At 42.5% G+C, this 19,633-nt stretch overlaps 1 protein-coding gene across 4 annotated transcripts in view; it reads left to right on the top strand.

The window, feature by feature from the left end:
- The first annotated feature begins 5,522 nt into the window (after positions 1-5,522).
- Positions 5,523-19,633, top strand: part of GNPTAB (N-acetylglucosamine-1-phosphate transferase subunits alpha and beta) — an 86,877-nt gene continuing 72,766 nt past the window's right edge. For 2 of the 4 annotated variants that reach the window (XM_030323500.1, XM_030323501.1), the window contains exon 1: positions 5,524-5,762. In XM_030323500.1, the coding sequence (XP_030179360.1) occupies positions 5,646-5,762 (117 nt within the window). In that variant the 5' untranslated portion in view covers positions 5,524-5,645. Of the gene's footprint in view, positions 5,763-19,633 lie in introns of all 4 variants that reach the window. The other 2 variants (XM_030323499.1, XM_030323498.1) reach the window with 2 other exon arrangements.

The following is a 19,633-nucleotide window of genomic DNA, read 5'->3' as shown; positions in this document are numbered from 1 at the left end:
GTATTAAAATTGAGAAAGAGCAATGGAGCAAATTCAGAGAATAAGAGGAAAGGATATTACAAAGATAAAGGCATAAATCAATAAAATAGAAAACCACAGAAAAAGAGAGGATGAGCCAAAGAGTAAGTGAAAAAAATTAGGAAAAAATTGAGAAAATACAAAGAATACATAAGATGAAACAAAGTAAATCACAGTAAACAACAGATTTTAAAACCTAGATGATTTGAGTACATTTCTGGAAGTCCCCCATAGCAAAAATATCCAGGTCCAGATAGTTTTAAAAGTGAGTTCTACTCAAAATTTAAGCTTGTTTTCCATGACATTCTAGTTTCCTTCAATTCAATTCATCAAAACTTTAAGCTCTATGTGGGGCTTGAACTCAAGACCCAGAGATCAAGTGTTGCAAAAAAAAAAAAAAAAAAAAGTCACATGCTCTACCCAACTGAGCCAAACAGCTGTCCCCAATTCATCAAAACTTCAAGAGCTGCCAATTCTATACTTGGTACTTTTATCAGTGCAAAATACGTTGACTCATATGATAAATTTTTTTGCTTGGCTACAATCAGCAAGGCACAATGCCATGGGTAGGAATATAGTTATGAATAACTTAGAAAAATCTCTCGCCTTTATGATGCCCATATTCTGTGGATAAAACACACACACACACACACACACACACACACAAAACACCCACAAGTAAATATCAAGCAAATAGAATGAAGTATAGTTACACATGTGAACATTATGTATATTTGTTTATAAATACGGGATGTATTTGAATTCATAAAAAATAAATAGTGGGCCATATTATGCTTTGGCTCCTGAAATTCAGAAACAATTAAATTTTTTAAATTAAAAAAAATTTTATTTTAGAGAGAGACAGCATGCATGTGAGCAGGAAAGGGGGAGGGGAGGAGAGGGAGAGAGGGAGAGAGAGAGAGAATCTCAAGCGGCTCCATGCTTAGCACAAAGCCCAAAGCAGGGCTCAAGGCCACAAACCTGGGATCACGACCTCAGCTGAAATCAGTGGGACATTCAACTAACTGAGCTATCCAGGCATCCCAACAATTAAATTTCTTAATAATTTTATTTATTTTCTATTTTTCAAAAAAAAATAGAAACTGTCCTGGCTTTCTTTTTTAAAATAAAGAAAGGGATGAGGTCACTTACAACAGGCATATCTTTTATGAACATGTACTATGTATCCTGAAAGGAGGAAGGGGGCAAAAATCAAAATATGTTTCCTAGGAATAAGCAAGTTTTTCAGGTCTAAAGCTTAAAATAGAGTAAAAGCATTTCACAATGTGAACATTTTATCTTTTTTTTGTTAAAAAAATTTTTTTTAACGTTTATTCATTTTCGAGGGATGGAGAAAGACAGACTATGAGTGGGGGAAGGGCAGAGAGAGAGGGAGACAGAATCTGAAGCAGGCTCCAGGCTCTGAGCTGTCAGCACAGACCCTAACATGGGGCTTGAACTCATGAACCACGAGATCATGATCTGAGCTGAGGTTGAATGCTTAACCGACTAAGCCACCAGGGCACCCCCAAACATTTCATTTTCTTAATCTTGAATAAGGCAAGGACTCAGCTAAATACAGATTTATCAGGAGTTATTTTAACTTGGCTTAATCTGCTAGTTAAAGCTCTTTGTTTAGGTTCAATATTCTTAGCAGCTCAAGGTAAGGCCTTCTAAGTACACCATCTTTATATACGACACGTATGTTTTGTAGGCCCAGGGCAGGAGGTTCCTCTTTGTACAAGACTCTTTCCTTGTATTGTTCATTTTTCATCAAGGCCAAGCCAAAGGAGACTCACGCAAGGATGGTTGGTGTTTTAGGGTCCAATATGTAAAAGCATTCTTCCTTGTCTCTTGAATTTTGAACCAATTGAGAAAGCTGTGCAAGAAACAGACAGCTAGAGACCAAAGTGTTAGCTTTAGTACTGATAAAGTTAATTGGACAATGTTGTTTTCCGTTTGCAGACAAGTGGGCAACCGATATTTCGTTCTTGAATGAGACTGAGTTCCTAGGTTCTTGCTCAGGTCCTGGCACACATACTCCTATGCTGGGCAGATAGTGGATCAGAACTCTTGTCTCTGGCAGACTGGTTCAATTCCTTTCAGCCTCACCAGTCAGGTACATTCCTCCTCTCGTGGGGTGAGGGGTGGGAATGAAGATCAGGAGAGCAAAGTTATTCTGTATTTTATCTGATAGCTCTACTCCCCCTGGTCCCATTTAAGCTCCTTGGGTCACCTCCAGTACATTTTCAACACCACAGTTATGATTCTTAAAATTCTTACCTGATCATGTCACTTTGCAGTTTTTATTTTGTTCAAAATTCTTTGTTCATGTTAAGATTAAGTCCTTTTTTCTTACTATGGCCCTCCTGTCCCTGCCAACCTCTCCAGCCCCTCCTGCTTTAGATTAGAGCCTTCAACGTGCCAATGTTGCCTCTCACCTTTAGTCCTCAAGCTTTGGTGTCAGCATCTCCTCCAGGAAGCGTTCCCTGATCTTCCAGGCTAAGTCAGCTCCCCTCACAATACTAACTTAATACCTATTTGTCCTTCTAGAGTGTAAAATCCAGGAAAGACCTATAGGTATCTAGTAGGTACCCTCAGGGCCTGGTTACATGTCCAGAGCAGAGTGTTCATTGATAAATGATGAATAAATGAACACAAAACATTTCTTGAACTTTTCTCAAAGACTGGGTTCACCACTGTATCACCCATTATCCTACTCTCTGGGAGATACTGGTGCCTCCACTATATCTCTCTCTTCTTGCCTCTATTTACGTTATTGGCCCCAAGGTGGTTATATTTTTTGAATCAATTTGACTTTTTAAAAAAATATTTTTGGGGCGCCTGGGTGGCGCAGTCGGTTAAGCGCCCGACTTCAGCCAGGTCACGATCTCGCGGTCCGGGAGTTCGAGCCCCGCGTCAGGCTCTGGGCTGATGGCTCGGAGCCTGGAGCCTGTTTCCGATTCTGTGTCTCCCTCTCTCTCTGCCCCTCCCCCTCTCTCTCTGCCCCTCCCCCGTTCATGCTCTGTCTCTCTCTGTCCCAAAAATAAATAAACGTTGAAAAAAAAAAAATTTTAAAAAATATTTTTTCTCTTCTTAACTCTGTTAAATTTAAATATCATCTGTTAAAATTACTTCTTGCTTGGGAGAAGAACAGGAAACAGATATCTTAATTCCGCCTCACCCCCTCCCACCCCACACCAATCTGCCAGGGACTGAGAACCCAGAGAACAAGATCTCTGAGAACCACATTTATTAGATTTTGAGAGGACTGAGGGGTTCGCTTAAAAGGAAAACTCCTGGATTTCAGTGGGTTCCTGGCAGTCTTATGGTTTTCTTGTTTTTTCTGGCTATTTTAGGTTGACAGATAAGAGATTTTGAGATAAATGAGATGCCAATGCGTAATTTTTCCACTGCTCAGATGCTGATAGTTTAAAATCGTTTCCACAAATTTCATACTACTAGATTAATCTTCTGGAAGAGCATATTTAATTAGATCATTCTCCTGCTGAAAAGGCATTGCTTAATTAGAACAAAGCTAAATATTCTTTTCTTAACTTTTCTTATTTTATAACTTTTTCTTAACTTTTATTTCTTTTCTAAACTTAAAATGTCCCAGGCACTTAAGTGCTTTCATGCATTATTTTATTTAATCTCCCTAATATCTCTATAAGGTAGGTACTAGAGATGTATCATTTTATACCAACACTTATTTTACTCAAGTTCAATAATACTGGCTCAGGAAAGAGACAGCAGGCAAGAGTGAGTTCTCTAGAAGAAAGGACTTCGACAATACTTCTGACACCCCTGAGGCTCTCTGGTTGGAGCATAAAGAGATAGGGGGAAAAAAAAAATCATGCATCAAAACAAACTTCCTTAGACCCATGACTTCTAGGTAGGGCCAAGGCTAGGGGCCGGGACTAAGAGAGTGAGACACTTGCCTTCAGTGCAAAATGTAAGGGAAAGCCAAACATTCACTAAGCAAGATGAAATATTTAATACTGTATTTAAAAAGATCAAAATTAACGCAAAATATCCACCAAAAACAAAATGTCAATTTTAAATGAAGACAGAATCTGTCTGACCTTGCACTTGTAGGACTCACCTCTCACTACTCCTAGCCCTGTTTTTCAGCCTAAGTATACTATTCAAATCTCAATCCTGTCATTTACTGGTTGTGTGATGTTAGCCAGTTATTTCATTTCATGTACCTCAATTTCTTCATCTGTAGAATGGGGGATGATAATGCTATGTACTTCATAAGGTTGTTGTGAGGATTAGCTGAACCCTGCTTACAGTGGATTCTAAGTAAACGTTGGCCATCACCATTGTGGAAACAAACACCTTAACAGAATCCTGTTGAATGCTAGATGGTTTTATACCTTTTCCCACTCTTGAAAAGACCTCAGAACTATGTGTCTCACACGACTGCCATAATTTTTGTCATGTATATATGGCATGTAATCAACTTTTCCTAAAGCAGGATTAAAAGAATTGACTAAAAAGTGTAAAAGCCTTACCTTGGATTGGAGCGAGGGTAACCCTTTTGCAAGTCTGTTCATTCCATCGACCATTCAGTTAAGTGCATATTTTGAATGTTTCCTTAAGCTAGTTCTGAAGATAATTCTAAAAATGCTATAAATGATGGCAACACTGGCTGAGTGCACTGTTTTCCAGGGTGACTAGATCAAGACAAAAATAATATTAATCAGGGTATACTGGGAAAAAAGAAAAATCTCTCTCAAATAAGAGGTACCGAGGGGAGGCCCTCTTGGAAATCGCCTGATGCCAAAGCATGATTAATTGACCACCACTGCCTTGGTTCCCCTGCTATAACTTAGCACGATTTCTATCTTGACTTTTTTGTAGTCAGTGTTTTGCGTGTTTATCTCCCCAGCCAGACTCTCCGGCAACAGCGGCCCGGTCTACTTCATTTTCTTGAATACCCGACACCAGGCACTTGCCAGGCACGGGACACTCACTACACACTCAGTGAATACATGAATGAATTGAATTTGGGTTTGGGCACATTTAGCCCAAAGATTTCCTCTTTCAAACAATATAGTTAAGGAGACAGGGGAAAGGAGCCCCATACAGCATCTCCTCTTAACGCCGTAAAAATTATTTACCATAGTTTCCCAATTATTGTAAATGCAGAAAGGGGTTTGTGTACACAAGCACTCGTAACGCCTTCTGTGGCACACCGATCTTGCAGGGACTGCTCTCGGTTGAGAGCCCAACCCAGCCTGCGGAGAGCCCGCTGCGCACGCGCGGACGGGAAGGGCCCTCGCCCGCCCTCCGCCCCTCCGCCCGCCAGGTGGCGCTGGCCGCCCCGCCGCCGCCACCTCCGCCTTTGCCTCTTGCCGGGCCGGACCGGGGCGGCGCTGGCCGCCTCGCGGGCCGCGGGTCCGCCTCCGCCGTGCCGAGGGCGTGGGCTCCCGGCTCCCGGAAGCGGCGGCCGCGGCGCGGAGCCGAGCGGGCGTCGATCCCCGGAGCAGCAATGCGTGGCGGTCGCCCCTTGTGACCTGAGCGTGGCGGCCGGGCTGGGGCCGCTGAATGGCGGCTCGCTGAGGCGGCGGCGGCTGTGGCTGCTCCGGGCGTGGCGTGGCGTGGCGGCGGCCGGGGTGATGCTGCTCAAGCTCTTACAGAGACAGACCTATACCTGCCTGTCCCACAGGTATGGGCTCTACGTCTGTTTCGTGGGCGTCGTTGTCACCATCGTCTCCGCCTTCCAATTCGGAGAGGTGAGTAGCGGCGCGGGAGCCCGGGCCGGGGCGCCTTGGACCCGCACGACCCCGGGGCGCTCCGAGCCCAGGCGCGCTTGCCTTTTGCCTCCCCATCCTCCCTGCAGCTCTGGGGACATGTCCCATAGCCTGCCTTTTCCCCCGGAGGCTCCTAGAACTCAGATCTCCCCGAGCTCCAGTTTCAGCATCTGGGATCCAGATCTCGTCCGCCTCAGGGTTTGGGGGATAGGGTCTCGTTCTACCGATTCCTGTGCCCTCCAGGTGCTTTCTTCGGGGCCCCCAAGTTATTTGATTTTCTCGCTCGGGCCTTGTCGTCCTCCCCGAAGCCCCCTCCCGGGACCCAGAGTCGGTGTCTTTTCCTATTCCTGAATTCTCCAAAATTTTCATTCCCTGCCCCTCCTACAGTTTTAATCCTCTGCAGTCACCCTTCTAATCTTTTCACTTTTGACAAAGGCACTTTGTTTTCTTAATCTCGTTTCTTTCCGGATTTCATAACTTTCTTCAAGGGGTGTGTGTTTCTTTGCACGTGAATTTGCAGTGAGGACCAGGTAGTGGCCCCAAATTTAAAGACTTACTTGTGAAAGGGAATTTTTTTTTTTTTTTTGCACTTTTGCTCTGTTATTGGGGACATCACCAGTTAGCCTGTAGAGGCTCTACTGGTAGATGTGCACACACGGATGTGAGAGATCTCTTGGCAGCCTCAGACATTCTTCCCTATCCTGAGATCAGCTGGAGGCTGGGGCCCCTTCAATTGACCAGGAAGCCCTGTCTTAAACTCCAGCACCCAGTGTCTTGGGAGCCAACACAAGCCCTTGGGTCATGGGATATGCTAATAATTTAGACTCCGAATAGGAATCACACAAGCCAGGCCTTTCTTGATCTGCCCTTAGGTAATGTGCAATAAAGTAGTTCAGTTAGACTCTGTAAATTCTTTAGAGGGTCCACACAACAGGTTTGGGAGATGGAAACACCCAAGTTTAATAGATTTTGTGCCTCTCTGGATATGTAGATGAAATATTTTCTTGAATGAAACAACCCTTTGGTTTAGGTTGGATAGTTACATTACTGACAGTCTAATTTGGTATTCTTCATCATAAACAAGTGTACAGAGACTGGTTAGGTCAGAACTGGAAGAGCACATGCATATGATTTTAGAGAACATGTTTAAAAATAAGTATAGCAACTCAGAGAAAAGTTGTATTTTCAAATTGTTAGAAATCTGTTTCCTTGTTTTAATATTTATTCCCCGCTTCCCCTCCCCCTGCCCCCCTTTTGGGTAGGAGGTTGCAGAAGATTTTAAAATTAAGAGAACGGTTTTTAGAAATACCACAGTCTACATTTGCTTAAGGTCTGTACGCATGCTGGATTGTAAACTTCTTTTTTTTTTTTTTTGATTTTAACGTTTATTTATTTTTGAGACACAGAGAGACAGAGCATGAACGGGGGAGGGTCAGAGAGAGAGAGAGAGAGGGAGACACAGAGTCTGAAACAGGCTCCAGGCTCTGAGCTGTCAGCACAGAGCCCAACGTGGAGTTCGAACTCACCAACCGCGAGATCATGACCTGAGCTGAAGTCGGACGCTTAACCGACCGAGCCGCCCAGGCGCCCCGGATTGTAAACTTCTTAAGAGAAGGTGCTGTCTGTTGAAATACTGTAATCCTGATGCAGGGTACCTGTGCCAGGTACTGCCGGAATATGCAGTCTAAATATTTGTGTAATGAGTGAATGATTTAATTATGTGGCATGATTTCAAGTGTACACTTTTAGTAGTTCTTGTTCTAGAGAACTTTCCAGATTAAATTAAAATAAGTCTTAACAAGGGTGAGAAAGTGCCCCAGACTTGTAAGTGTGGAATATACACCTAATTATTATACCACCTGCTGTTTTATCTTTGTTCCATATGTTGCAACTTAATACAGTGAATATATCTATGCATAGTTGTCTTATTCTTGATAGAAGATTTTTTTTGGCCCCGAGTAATTTTAAGTTAGCTATTTACTAACACCCCTGCAGTGTGAAGGTGACTTAAAGGCATCAGTTGTTAGAATTTTTCATTTTCTGTATTCCACGCATGGTTATTTATTTACCAAAAGAAAGACGCTTGTCAGCTTTGAAATGGTCACAAACCTTAGAGTTTGGAATGGACGAAAGAAATAAGAGGCGAAGAATAGGCATGGGAGGTGGAGACAGCTGGTCTAATGCCACTAATATATTGCCTGTAATATAGTTTCTTTCTTTTAAAGATTTTGTTTTTAAGTAATCTCTATACCCAGTGTGAGGCTCGAACTCACAACCCTGAGATCAAGAGTTGTGTGGTCTACCGACTGAGCCTGCCAGATAACCCTGTAGTACAATTTTTGCAGCATAGTGGAAAAGAAAGCCATGGATCTGGGCAGGTCAGGGTTTGAATGCTAGTGCTTGTATTAATGATCATGATGATAGCTAGTAGATAGGGCTTACCAGATACTAGGTGCTCTCTTAACTGCTTTACATATGTTAGTTAACTCATTTAATCTTCATGACATCACCCCTGAGATATGGGTAATATTATAATGCGCATTTTATAGGTGATGAGAGTGAAGCACTTGCACAGATTACTCCAGCTAGTTCATAGCAGAGCTGGACTTTAAATCAAGGCACTATATGGTTCCAGAGCTTGTACTACTCTTCCTGGTCTTTCACAGTCTGAACTGTCCTTTTGTATGATGTTGGAAACGATACTGAACCTTTTTGAACTTCAGCTTCCTTATCTTTGAAATTGAGATAAGAATACCTTCCTTGCAAGGTTGATAGGATTAAGTAAGGTTTCTTATGTAAGGTACTGCTTGAGGTTCCTAGTAATTGCAGACTTTCTTTAAATGGGAGTAATAAGTATTGGGGGTACCTGGTTGGCTCAGTCGATTAAGCGTCTGACTTTGGCTCAGGTCATGATCTTGCAGTTCAAGTGTGCCGTTGGGCTCTGTGCTGACAGCTCAGAGCTTGGAGCCTGCCTTGGATTCTGTGTCTCCCTTTCTTTCTGTCTGTCTGTCTCTCTCTCTCTCAAAAATAATCAATAGACATTAAAAAAAAATGGTAGTAAGTATTGTTACTGTTATTATTCTCATCAACTATTTTATGCCGTTTCAAAATATTTAAGATATCAACTATTTTGAAATAAGCCCTTGAAATAGAATACTACCATCATACAGTTAATGTTACCAACTTGTTAATAACTTTGCTAATTGCAGTGGATAAAAGGACTAAGATGGTCCTTGTTAATTGTGAGTTCATTAATATCTTTCTCCCACCTCTTGGTAGAAGTGGTATTGGCTGCTACCTTTTGATGAGCCATTTGTACACTCATCCAAATTTTGAGGAAGGAAAATGTAATTGAGGGAGGGAAGTATTAACACATAACAGTATTTAAAAATTTTTCCCTTTAAGTTGAGCCAGGTACTGTTTAGAGAACTCTTGGGAACTCTGATCAAACAAAAGCAGAGCTAGATCCAAATGCACAGGGAGGGCCCTCAGGATGGGGACTAATAACCACCGCAGTGCACTGCCTTGGGGTGAGGGTAGCAGATAGGAGCTTGTTTGTTGTAAATTAGTTGATTGAACAAATCATGAGGCTCTGGGAGCCTCAGTTTCCTTATCTATAAATGAGGACACTAGATTAGATTACTATGCTCTGAAGATCATTTTTAGCTTAGCAACTTCTGATTTTAAATATTTGTCCTCTGTTGGTTGCTACTACATAGAGTTTAAAACATGTGCTTTTGAGGTAAAATTTTATTATTTCAGGGCCATCATTATTTGTTGAACCATTTATATACAAATCCACAATTCCATATCTGAAAATTCTACTAAATTAACCTTATAATTAAACATTAGTATCTTTTACAGTGAACATAGGAGTAATCTCACTCAGGACAATAAAGACTATAAATAGCTTCAGGTCAGTTTAGGCCAAGTTTTGCCACCAAATGAGTTCAGCTCAGCTCAGATTTTGTTGCCAAGTAAGGTACAAAAAGGTCTTCAATTTTTGAGAACTTTTTGGATTTCAGGATTGCGAATAGAAGCTTGTAAATCACTGTTGAGTGTGTATGTGTGTATCTGCATGTGTGTGTGTGGTTTGTGTGTATATGAAATATACCACTTCCTTGTTTCCTTATGGAAACAAGTAAATACCCCAAAATTAACTTTCATGAGGAAGCAGATTCAGATGGAATCTACCTGTAGTGGGTAGTTTTCCCCTGGCCTGCTTGTTCCCTTTGGCTTGTCTGCCTTCCTACCATTTTGGATTAGTGAGATGTTACTGTTCAGCGAAAAAGAAGGTTGAAAACTGGGTCCAGCCAAAGTCATGCTCAGCTGCTGTGACCAGTTTCTCATCCTGGCTCCATTTCAAGAAAGAAATTAGTTACCATGTTTGTATTTGATTAGTTCACTCATTAAACATATATTTTGAGTGTGTTCTTTCTTTGCCAAAGGCAACAAATAGGTGGAGTCAAAGGGACCTGGCCTGAGAATTGGAAGACAGCCTCTGGCGTGATTCTAGCTCCTGGATAAACTGTGACCTAAGTGCTTTGTTACTTCCCCTGCTTTGTTACTACTTCTAGATGCCTCCTGGGCTGGCGGCAGCCATCTTATTTGTTATCTTATCTCCTGTGGATTTGTTTTGGGGTGAGGAAAGCTTTCATTGTTAAAAATAATGTCTTAAAATATCAAAATTTCTAAGACCCCCATTTTAGTTTTAATGTTCTATGAATATACATTTATAGAGTGCTTCCCATGAGAAAGCATGAACTATAATGTAACATAGTTGGCACTACAGAGAAAATGCCTTGGCCACATAGAGCCTTTTTAAATCGTCTCTTTCTTTTGTGGGATTTGGGAAAGATACACAGTCCTGCTGTCAAAGCAGGGACCTTTTCTTAGTCCCTCTATATTCTTTGTACCTAGGAAGTGCTTGGTACCCAGTTGGTGCCGACTAAATACTTGATGCTAGATGGATGGATGAATTAATTGGGGTGAGCTTAACAAACGTCCCTTCAAACTCATTTATTTACAATAAAGATAAGATTTCTACCCTGATGTTCAGACTGTCTCTAGCTACCTTTGATTTCTCAGACACAATTGGTCTGATTGTACTTTGTATGGTAAAAGGTTCTAGAAAAGACAAAGAATTATAGCTCATCTTTGGCCATCTTTGTCTAGTTGAGGTGAGGCCATGCTATATATATGAGTAACAGTACAAGGAAGTGAGTGATTGAATGCCTGAATAGATACACAGTAATTGCTTAGAAAATCAGAGGAAAGGAAGAAAACCATGGGTTGAAACGTCCTAGAGGAAGGTGAAATTTTTTACAAGGAGGCAAACTTTTTCCTTTTGAACTATTAGTGGTTTAAAATTGCTGCAGGTGTTTGTTAGCAGCACTTCGGACAGAATCCGACTCAGACCTGCCTTAAGAAAAAGGTAGGGGCGCCTGGGTGGCTTAGTCGGTTAAGCATCAGACTTAGGCTCAGGTCATGATCTCACGGTTTGTGAGTTCAAGCCCCACATTGGGCTCTGTGCTGACAGCTTACAGCCTGGAGCCTGCTTCAGATTCTGTGTCCCTCTCTCCCTCACTCTGCCCCTCCCCCTTCATGTGCCCACGCGCGCTCGCTCGCTCTCTCTCTCTCTCTCTCTCTCTCTCTCATAAACATTAAAAAAAGAAAAAAGGTAGTTTTGGGGGCACCTGGCTGGCTCAGTCAGTTAAGCATCTGGCTCTTGGTTTGTCTCAGGTCATGATCTGCACTGACTGTGTGCAGACTTCTTGGGATTCTCTGTCTCCCTCCCTCTCTCTGCCCATCCCCCCTCACAGAGAGGTTGGGTTGGATAGAAGTGCTCACATGATGTCATCAGGAATCTCATTTATGTCCCTGTTCTCCAGCTTTGTTGGTTTAGTTCTCAGGCTAGTGCTGCCCATATGGGAGGAGATTGCTGCCAGCAACTCCAGCTTCTAGTCTGCTAGTTGAGTAACCCTAGCAAAAAGAGGGTTTCATTCTCGTTAGTGCCAGCTAGGTCCAGGGTGGCCTGCCCAACCACAGAATGAGTGCCCTTGCTATGCCGTTGTTAACCATCTGAATCACCCCCAGAGTGAGGGTTGTGGGTGGCATAGTCAGCCTTAAATGAACCATGTGAACTGAGAGGGGCTTCCCCAGAGGGAAATCATGAGGTTGTTATCAAGCGAAGGGCTGGAGCAACAGATGGCCTAGACACTGCCTCGAGCCAAAACCCATTTCCTTTCCTGGGCATTTAATGTTGACCTTGTGACTATGATAGCTCTTAGCCCTTTACCTTCTTCTAAAAGATGTAAAAGTTGTTTCCCTTTTTTAAAAAGATTTGATTTTTTGGGGGCACCTGGGTGGCTCAGTCAGTTGAGCGTCCGACTTCGGCTCAGGTCATGATCTCATGGTCTGTGAGTTCGAGCCCCGTGTCGGGCTCTGTGCTGATGGCTTGGAGCCTGGAGCCCGCTTCGGATTCTGTGTCTCCCTCTCTCTCTGACCCTCCCCCGCTCATGCTCTGTCTCTCTCTCTCTCTGTCAAAAATAAATAAAAAACATTAAAAAATAAATAAAAAATAAAAAGATTCGATTTTTTTTAAAGGTAATCTCTAACTCAACGTGTGGCTTGAACTCACAACTGCGAGATGGGTGTGTAGCAGTTGTCATGTTGAATGAGCACAACTGATGTGTAGCAAGTATCTTCATTTTTGTCTCCCGCTGGCACTTTATATTAACTTGTGGGGTTGGTTCTGCCTCTGCTTCTGGGCGAAAACTCGGGTGGGCCTAAGCCTTCTCTTGTCACTCTAGGTAACCAAAAGTCTTGTGGTCACTTCAGGTTATAAAACATAATGTCATTTCAGCAACTTTGAGCCTGCTGAATTCATAGCCTCTTACCTCCCCGGCTCTGGCAGCTTTGTCTCCCTTTGACAGAAAGCTCTAGGCAGAAAGCCTGCAATTGAGGAAGGAAGATGAGGCACAGTGGGATGCTTTTCTCTTTCCTCATCTGGTGCTTCTCTTTCTCCATAGCCTGTTTCTGGCCCCTCTTAGGGGTCAGCACCCTAAGAGGTTGGAGCACCTAGAAGAAGGAAAGGAAGTGAGGGCAGGAAAGTCCTTGCAAAACAGGTGCCAGAGCTCTGGAATTTCCAGGTGTCAAAGCTTGTTCCCTCTTGAGTGCTTTCAACGCACTCCTTCAGAGACCACACCCTCAGAGCCCTGACTGGCTTTAACTCTGATGAGAGCAAATGCGTCTTCATTTAGGCTGGTTGCTTATGCCTTCCTTGGTTCTTAGGAGTCTGATGCCATCGTAAGCCTCTCATCTCAGTCTCTGTCCTTTTCTTTTTGGGGCTCTGGACCTGATCTAAGTTGACCCACTGCAGGTATTCTCTCTTTTTTTTTTTTTTTTAATTTTTTAAAATGTTTATTTATTTTTGAGAGAAAGGGTAGATAGAACGTGAGTGGGTGAGGGGCAGAGAGAGAGGGAAACACAGAATCTGAAGCAAGCTTCAGGCTCCAAGCTTCCAGCACAGAGCCCGACGCGGGGCTCGAACCACGAACTGTGAGATCATGACCTGAGCTGAAGTCAGACGCTTAACTGACTGAGCCACCCAGGAGCCCCTCTGCAGGTATTCTCTTGTGCATGGCACTCATCTGGTGCATGGAGACCCACACGCTTTGCTTTGTAGGGGAGGAATTTATCTTTTTCCTCTGCTCTTCTAAAGTTCTTGGCTAGGGCCCCTGTAACTAAAGACAGATTGATAAGAGAAAAGCATACAGGTTTGTTTAATATAAGTATTACATGTTGTGGGAGCCTTCATAAGGAAATAAAGACCCAAAGAAGCAGTTAAAGCTTAGTATTTTTATTGCAGGTTTGATGAAGAGTGGAGAGTTTGGGAAAAACGTGATAGGAGAGAAATGAGTATGAGCTAAGTGTAGTAGGATGGGGAAACACGAGGCCTGTTCGTTCAGGTTCCTTTTGGCATCACTTGTTCTTCCGAGATAAGGATGCTCCTTTCCTCCAGGTGTAGGTAAGGCGTTTCTCACAGAGGGTCTGATGACCTGCTTCAGGGGAAGGTCAGAAAACCCTTCCTGCACCTGCTGCTTCTCAGATCCCTTCAGCTTGAAATATTCAATAAGCCAATGTGCCATATTTGGGGGTAGCATATCCTGAACCCTGTCAGCTCGAAGTGAGGGAGGGTGGGCTGGCTCCAGCATAGCAGCAACCTCTTCCTTGCCCTCAGTGCAGGTAGCCGGCCAGCCCTTCTGTTTCTCAGGTGTGAGTCGGATGTGGCATCCTCCCAATCGCAGGGATCTGTAATGGGCTATCTTGGTGGTCTCACTGAGCCCTTTTCCTGCTTGAGGTGAATGGAGAGATTTTCCACCTGTCCTCTTTAGATAAGGTGGAACGGATGTGCAGAATGCCAGCAGCTTCCTAATCTGTACCCTTCTACCACAATTTGGATAAGTTTTCAACCATCTCCTCCAGAAACTGCCTCTTGTTTCAACTCTTCATTTTGGAACGAGGTATCTGGTCTTTTGGTGCCTCAGAAGAAACTTAGATTTTTCTCAACTTACAATTGATTGACAACTCAATCAAGTTTGCCCTGGAGATGAAACCTATTTGCCATTTCTGTACTCAGCATCCTCAGCACAAAGACATTGCCTTTCTTATCTTGCAGTCCCTGCGCCCCAGCAGAACACCAGAATCATTCATTCATTCAGTCAGTAAATTCTTTGTTTGAGCACAGTGCCGGGCCCCTGGGCATGGAGAGTGAACAGAGCAGACAGATTCCAGCAGAGGACCAGTTTATATTCTGGTTGTACAGTCAGACATTAAATGCTTCTTAATGACAGTTGTGAGAAAGGCTATAAGCAGGAGAGGGGGTTGTGGGAGAGACCAGCAGTGTCTAGTCTGGTTCCTGGGTCAGGAGAGGCTTTCTCGATGCAATTTGAGCTCAACTTTGAAGGGTCAAAATTGCTGAGGCAGAGGACAGAGGTGGGCAGGTCTGTTCTAGGCCATCGGTTCTTAGCCAGGGACGATTTTGCCCCCAGAGGCATTTGGCAATGTCTGGAAACATTTTAGGTTGTCACAGATGGGGTGTAGAGTGGGGTTCGTGCTACTGGCATTCAGTAGGTGGAGGCCAGAGATTCTGTTAAACATCCTACAGTGCACAGGCCAGCCCCCACCACAAAGATTATCCAGCCCCAAGTATCAGTAGTGCTCAGGCCCTGGAAACAATGTGAAGGGCTTGAAGTTGGGGTACATTTGAGAAGGTGAATTGAGGCCTAAGTAGCTGGAGGGTAGAGAGCAAGAGAAAGCGAGGATCTGGGGGACACTGGTACAGTTGGTGGCACCCTCTTCCCAACACTTGGGAAGATTAGGTGTTCAGGATTTAGGTGTTCTGAGAACAGTCAGATGCCATTCAAGGTTATTATGTACTGGCAGGTAGTGGGTGGAGGCCAAGGATGCTGCTGAACTTGCAGTGCACAGCATAGCCCCCCAAACAACGTGTTTTCAGGTCCTAAATGTCAATACTGCCAAAGTGGAAAAACCCGGATTAGAGGGAGAGCAAGAATGGCTGCAGGGCACTTAGGAGCCTTGGACAAGGCTGGTAGAAGGGTATGTTAAGAGAAGTGGACAGATTGGAGAGATTTGGGAGCCAAAATTGTCTGGTCTTTATGTTGGATTATGTGCCAGATACTCTGCTGCCATGTTGGGATACAAAAGTGAGCAAGATAGACAAGTTCATCTCTCCCAGATACTATCTATAGAGGCTATGAGAATGAATAGGTGCTTTGTTGAATGAATACTTATAAAATTTTATTTTTACTCAGTGATTGTGATCGAGCCTTAGGAAGGATGGTTTAAATGACATGCCTAACGTTTATCAGGCACCTTGCACAGTGCCTGGTACAAGGTGTTCAGTAAATGCCATGTGTCCCATCCCAGGATTGTTCTTCCCTTGGCCACGAGGCTCAATGAAGAGAGCAACGGGAGATCTACCTTCTGGTCTGGTGCCCAAGGTCCCATTGAAGAGTATATTAATCCTTAGGGACAGAGCAGAAAGGTTCACAATTTCTTTATTATGGTTAATATGAAAACAGAGGGAGCAAGTGCATTAATTTAATACAGCTGTGCTTTACGATAATGCATGTTACTCTGGTTCCTCCTAAAATGTAACAATCAAGTGTAGCATTGATGAGTTATGCATATCTTTTAATATCTCTTATTGTCCTTTAGATTGATCGTTCCAGTCTTGTGATCCACATGCAGTATCTTTAGCAGGTGATTAGTCAGCCTATGTGTGATTCATACTTTGCACTAAATTAAGCAGGAAAAAAAAGTGATCTTTCAAAAATGTTATAGACTAAGTCACACTTGTGCAGGGATATTGCCCACTTTAAAATTGCTTCCTAAAATTGTTTCTTCTTTTAGGTTCTAGTTTATTTTTCCCACTGGATATACCTCCCCATCCCCTTCATTACCTCATTCCATTAACTTCATTTCTATCTCTGATTAATTCCAAATTGGATAAAACCAAATTTTTTGAAGCTGATTATTCGACAGAGATTTATGGAAGTGTTTGCTCTGGGCCAGGTACTCTTCTGCTTACTAGAGACACAAAGATGGTTCAGTTTCTTTCTACTCTTGAGGAACTCGCTCTAGACAGGGAGATGGGCAAGCAGATATACAGATTAAGTTGAAGAAATAGGAATGGGTGTTTCTCAGACATAAGAGTGACATCTGAATTTGATGTTGAAGGAGATGGCTGAGGGAAGAAAGGGGAATTCCCCCGACCCCCTTTTTCAAAAGCAAAGGATGCCCTTGGTGTAAAGGCATTGGTTTGAGAGGCATTATCATCTTGCAGGAACAAAAGAAGTTCTGAAGGGCTGCAGCACACTGGGAGTTGAAGCTGGAGAGGCAGTAGCCGCCAGGTTAGGACTTGCCTGTTGAGTGATGGGAAAGAATATGGATTCATCCTGAAGAAAGTAGGGGCCATGCAGATGATTATTATTTGGCCCTTTATAGAAAAAATTTTGCTGATCCCCTGGCTTGAAAGAACATTCCCTTGATGTGCAGGACAAATGGGAGCTGGCTGATCTGGGTTGGATTTGGTGGGCTCTGCTCCACTTTCCTTCCTCCTCTTGGGACCAGTGGGCCAGCCTAGGTGTGTTCTTCTCAAGACGGTGGTAAGGGCACAAAAAATCAGATGGATACCTGCAGACCTTTCTGAGGTTTAGACTTAGATCTGGTGTATTCACTGTCTTTTTATTCCCTAAACCCATTAAATTTGTTTCTGCCTTAGGACCTTTGCGTTATTGTCCCATTAGCCTGGAGAGGACTGCCTCCAGACCATCATGTGACGGGCTCCTTCTTGTCTTACAGGTCTCAGCTCAGTAGCACCTTCTCAGATGGGCCCTCCCTACCACCCAGCCTACAGTAGCCTCTTTCACCAGCTCATTCCTTATGATAGTTCCCCTTTTCTTTTTTAAACAGTACTTAGTCTGAAAGTGTGTGTGTATTTGTATATTTAATGTCTTATCTCTCTCCACCAAAATGTAAGCTCTGGGAACAGGGTTTCTGTCTTATCCAACCTTTCTGTCTTATTTACCACTGTATCCTCAGCTCCTAGAATAGAGCCTGGCACCAAGAAGTAGAGTGCAGAAATACTTTGTCCTAGTATCTAAATATAGTAAGGTCACCTGCAATGATCAGTTTCGAAATTCAACCTTAATGGAAAGTATATAGGTTTAGATGATATACATGTGTACTTATATTAGGGTTCTTCAGAGAAACGGAATCAATAGGATGTATGTCTGTGTGTGTATGGAAATAGATTTATTATTTAGAATTGGCTCACACGATTGTGGAGGCTGACAAGTCTCCAAGATCTGCATTTAGCAAGGCTAGAGACCCAGGAGAGCCAATAGTGTCGTTCTAGTCTGAGTCCAAAAGCTTGAAAACCAGGAAAGCTGATAGTATAATTCCAGTCGTAAAATTGGCAGGCGTTAGACTGAGGAAGAGCTGATGTTTCAGTTCGAATCCGAAGGCAGGAAAAGACTGGCGTTCAGCTCAAAACAGGTCAGAAGCAGTTTTCTCTTACTCAGCTTTTTAATTTTATTTAGGCCTTCAACTGATGCCTAAATAAAATTCAACTGATTTGAATCAGTGTGTTCATTCAAATGTTAGTTTATCCAGAAACACCCTCAATGACATGCCCAAAATAATGTTTGATCAAATATCTGGACATCCCCTGGCCTAGTCAAATTGACACATAAAATTAACCATCATGATAATTTAATAGGTTTTCTTTTCTTTTTTTTTTTAATTTTTTTAATGTTTATTTATTTATTTTTTTTTGAGAGTGAGACAGAGCGTAAGCAGGGGAAGGGCAGAGAGAGAGGGAGACACAGAATCCGAAGTAGGCTCCAGGCTCTGAGCCATCAGCACAGAGCCCCATGTGGGGCTCGAACTCACGGAACCGTGAGATCATGACCTGAGCTGAAGTCTGATGCCCAACCGACTGAGCCATTCAAGCACCCCCAATAGGATTTATTTTCTATAGCAGCTTTAGGTTTACAGAAAAAATTGCATGAAAAGTGCAGAGATTTCCCACATACCTCCTCTCCCCCAGTGTATTATCCCATTTTTAACACTTTGCATCAGTGTGGTGCATTTTTATAATTGATGAACCAACATAGATACATTTTGAAAAATTTATTTTGAGAGAGAGAGAGGATCCCAGGTGGTCTACAGAGTGTAACGTGGGGCTTAATCCTGCAAACCGTGAGATTAGGACCTGAACTGAAAGATTTGGATGCCTAACTGACTGAGTTACCCAGGCACCCCAATAGATTTTTATTAACTAAAAATAAATTGAACATTAGGGTTCCATTACATTAGGATTCATTCTTTGTGTTGTACTGTCATATGTATCTGCCATTTCACTATCACACAGAATAGTTTCATTGCCCTGATAATGCCCTTGCCCTGCACTATGCCTAGTGCTTGCTTTCTTCTCCACTGGCAATCAGTGATTTTTAAAACTTTTTTAAACTGTGTATATAGTTATGCCTTTCCCAAAATGTCATTTAGTTCATTGCTGTTATATAGGAAAACAATAGATTTTTGTATATTAATTTTGTGTGCTGCAACCTTGTATCCTGTAACTAATTGTTTATTAGTTTCAGAAGATTTTTTTTTTGGTCAGTTCTGTAGGATTTTCTAGACAGTCATGTCATCTGTCAACAAAGACAGTTTTACTTCTTCCTTCTCAATCTATATCTTTCATTTCCTTTTCTTGCCTTATTGCATTATTTAGGACTTCAATATGTTGTTGAAAAGCAGTGGTGAGGGGTGATATCCTTGCCTTGTTCCTGATCTTAGTGGGGAAGCTTTGTGTTTCTCACCATCAAGTATAATGTTAACTGTAGGTCTTTTGTAAATAGTATTTTTAAATTGAAGAATTTTCCCTCTATTCCTAGTTTGCTGACATTTTTTTAAATCAAAAATAGGTATTGGGTTTTGTCAAATGCTTTTTTCTGCACCTATTATGATCATATGATTTTTCTTTTGCCTATCGATGTGATGGGTTACATTAACTATTTTAGAATGTTGAACGAGGATTCAAAAATTCATATCTAGAATATATCCCATTTGGTTGTGGTATATAATTCTCTCTGTACATTGTTGGGTTTGATTTGATAGTATTTTATTGAGGATTTTTATATCTATGTTCATGAGAAATATTATTTGTAATATTTTTCTTCATAGGATGAGTTAGGAAGTGTTCCCTCTCCTGTTCTCTGGAAAAGATTGTAGAGAATTGGGATAATTTCTTCCTTAAGTGT

This window comes from Lynx canadensis, chromosome B4 (genome assembly GCF_007474595.2).
Source record: "Lynx canadensis isolate LIC74 chromosome B4, mLynCan4.pri.v2, whole genome shotgun sequence".
NCBI lineage: Eukaryota > Metazoa > Chordata > Mammalia > Carnivora > Felidae > Lynx > Lynx canadensis.
This window is presented reverse-complemented; position numbering and strand designations above follow the sequence as displayed.